The 2,586-nt window shown below is 56.3% G+C and overlaps 1 protein-coding gene across 1 annotated transcript in view; it reads right to left on the reverse strand.

Annotated features, from left to right (window-relative positions):
- Positions 1-1,884, reverse strand: part of LOC103799126 (cysteine and histidine-rich domain-containing protein 1-like) — a gene marked incomplete at its 3' end in the record, with an annotated part of 6,363 nt that extends 4,479 nt beyond the window's left edge. Inside the window, exons 1-6 of the mRNA XM_009071425.1 lie at positions 1,821-1,884; positions 1,556-1,605; positions 1,401-1,457; positions 753-901; positions 502-614; positions 185-243 (exon numbers count right to left, since the gene is read on the reverse strand). Of these exons, the coding sequence (XP_009069673.1) occupies positions 185-243; positions 502-614; positions 753-901; positions 1,401-1,457; positions 1,556-1,605; positions 1,821-1,884 (492 nt within the window). The remainder of the gene's footprint in view (positions 1-184; positions 244-501; positions 615-752; positions 902-1,400; positions 1,458-1,555; positions 1,606-1,820) is intronic.
- Positions 1,885-2,586: the final 702 nt, after the last annotated feature.

Genomic DNA, 2,586 nt, shown 5'->3' on the forward strand with positions numbered 1-2,586 from the left:
GCAGCTGCTCCGAGGACGGGATGAGCAGGAGCATATGGAGCAGATGGGTACTGCCACCTTACACCTGCCTGACACCTCATCCTGCACCTGCTGTCAGCTGGACGATGAGCCCTGTGCCAGACCTGCAGTGCTTCTGGCCACGAGGCACAGACTGGGCAAAGATGGGACCCTGGCCAGTACTTACCGCCTTGCAGGCTGCATTCTTGCACTTGGTGCCAGCTCTCACCTGGGCAGCTCCCTCCCCTGCAAGAGCAACACAGCTTCACCCCAGGACACCCACTGCCCATTCCTGCCCCTAGATCCTCCCTGCAGCCCCTCTGCCATCTCCCCATGGACTGCCCCAAGCACAGGCCATTGTGATGTGCCTCCAAAACACGGATCTGTGGGTTTGCAGGTGTCAAAACATGCAACACCTGCTGCCCAGCACTGAATCTGTCATGCAAAACCCCATGCTGAACTTGCCATGTGCAACCCCTTTGCTCTCCATCAGCTGGTCACTACCTGTGCAACTGCTCTCAAGTGTCTTGTCCTTGGAGGACAGGTTCAGTTTCTCCAGTGCCTGCTCCAGAGACCTGGATACTTTAATGGGCAGCAGTCGTCTTGGCTCATCAGAGCTGGGAATCAGCAGCAGCAAAGGCCAGGTGTTTGGTTTGGTTTTGCAGTTTAAGTATTGTTGCCTCTCCTGAGGAAGCAGCAGGGCATGCAGAAGAAGAGGCACAGCAGGGCAACACTATTAGCTGAGCCTATCTCACCTTGGTCTCTCCCGCAGCATCTTCTCAGCTGATTTTGGTCCTTGGACAATGAGCTCCTTCACTGGTTTGACCTTCGGCTCATCTGAGGTCTCCCCTTGGCTGGAAGGTTCAGGGGGTTTCTCCTTGCTGTGAAACCCCTTTGTGCATCCCTGAGCAGCAGAGGGAAGCCTGATGACTGCTTTGTCCTCCCAAACCTGGTGGCTGCTCCCAAACCCTGCAAGTTTCTGTGCTCTGGTGGTTCTCTGTCCTGCAGGGATGGGCTCTGACCCTGCACCAGGTCAGGGACCGCATCTGCAGATAACCCCAAGGGTAAGGTGGTGTGGCAGCCTCACTGGAACCAGGCAGAGAGGTCTCAGCTCTGCTGCACCCCAGTGTGGCAGATGAATAGCAGCAAGAGTCTCCTCCACATCGCCAGGCCTCTGCTGGTCCCTCAGGGCCAGCCCCTTCTGGCACCCTTCTGCAGGAGCACCTACCCTGCACTTTGGGAGCAGCACCCTGCTTGCAGGCCCCTTGGAAGCAGGTAGGAAATCTCTGGCTGGCAGGGCAGGTGCAGCCTTGGCACAGGATGCGGATGGGGCAGGACAGGACAGGGGCCAGGAGGAGAGGATGGAGGAACAGTGGGTGCCTTTGGGCTGGCAGGTCACACACCTTTATGGAGAGGAACTCAGAGAAGTCTGTTGTGCGTTTCTTGCAACAAGACCAGCCCTAGGCACCAGGAGATGACAAGATGGTCAGGTGTGGGCAATCCTGCTTGGCACAAGGTCACTGCCTGCAGCTGCAGCCCCAGCTCCTGCCCCACTCACCTTCAGGGCATCGTGGAAGATGGGAACACCCGGGTGATACAGGCATGAATCTGAAAAGGGAAAAACAAGACAAACGCTTTCGGGAGAAGCAATTCTTCCTATGAGCCAACCGTGACACCCAGCAGCTCCAGAGCCAGCTCCTGCCATGTGGGCTGTCTGTGCTGGGCTTGACAGCTCCGGACACAGCGCGGCAGCTGAGGCCACATGCCGGGAAAGCAGCACACATTCCCAATCCTGCCGGTGCAAGGCACACGAGCCCACTTACCCTCAGCATTGTGCTCAGGATCAAACCTCTGCCCACAGCCCTTGTTGTAGCACAGCAGTGCCATAGCTCAGGCGTACTCGTGGTGTCCTTCACTCCTTCCACAAAAATCCCATCGGTCTCATCCGGGCCGTGTTCCCTCCTCTGCTCCCCACGGTTTCCAGCCCAGGCGCCAGGAGGTGGCTTTGGCTATCTTTGGAGGCAGCTGTGGGAGGTGACTGGTAACCTGAGAGCAGGCTAAAGATGGACACAGCAGCTCGGCAGCTGATGGGGCTTGGCGCCTGTGTTATCTCAAAAGGCATTTCTGTCCTGGCCCTGTGCCCAGCAGAGGAATGGGCACTGCAGGGTGGCCCCATGCCTGGGGTGTGCAGAGGTCCTGCCGTCCTGCCAGCATCCGTCATGGAGGCATCAGAGTCCTCCCAGTGTTCCCACTCAACTCCTCTTGACCAACTGCCCTCAGTTTCTTTAGCATTTATAGAAGCAGCTGAAAGTTTCCTGAAAAAGAAGGGTAGAGAATTCCCAGAGTCACAGGGAAAAACGTGTGCTGATCTCTCCCAGCCCCAAAAGGCACAATTATGTGCTGAACAGAAGCACCGGCAGACTCAGGCTGTGCAAGTGGCCAAGACATCCTTTGATTCAGGGTCTTGTGCAGCCCAGGTGTAACAGAGCAGTCAAGGGAAGGTTCTTGGCCAGATGTGAGGAGTAGTGATTATGTGATATAGTGATTATGTCGATGATTATGATTAGATTTGTTGCTAATACAGTATCT

This window comes from Acanthisitta chloris, unplaced genomic scaffold, assembly GCF_000695815.1.
Source record: "Acanthisitta chloris isolate BGI_N310 unplaced genomic scaffold, ASM69581v1 scaffold22503, whole genome shotgun sequence".
Classification (NCBI taxonomy): domain Eukaryota; kingdom Metazoa; phylum Chordata; class Aves; order Passeriformes; family Acanthisittidae; genus Acanthisitta; species Acanthisitta chloris.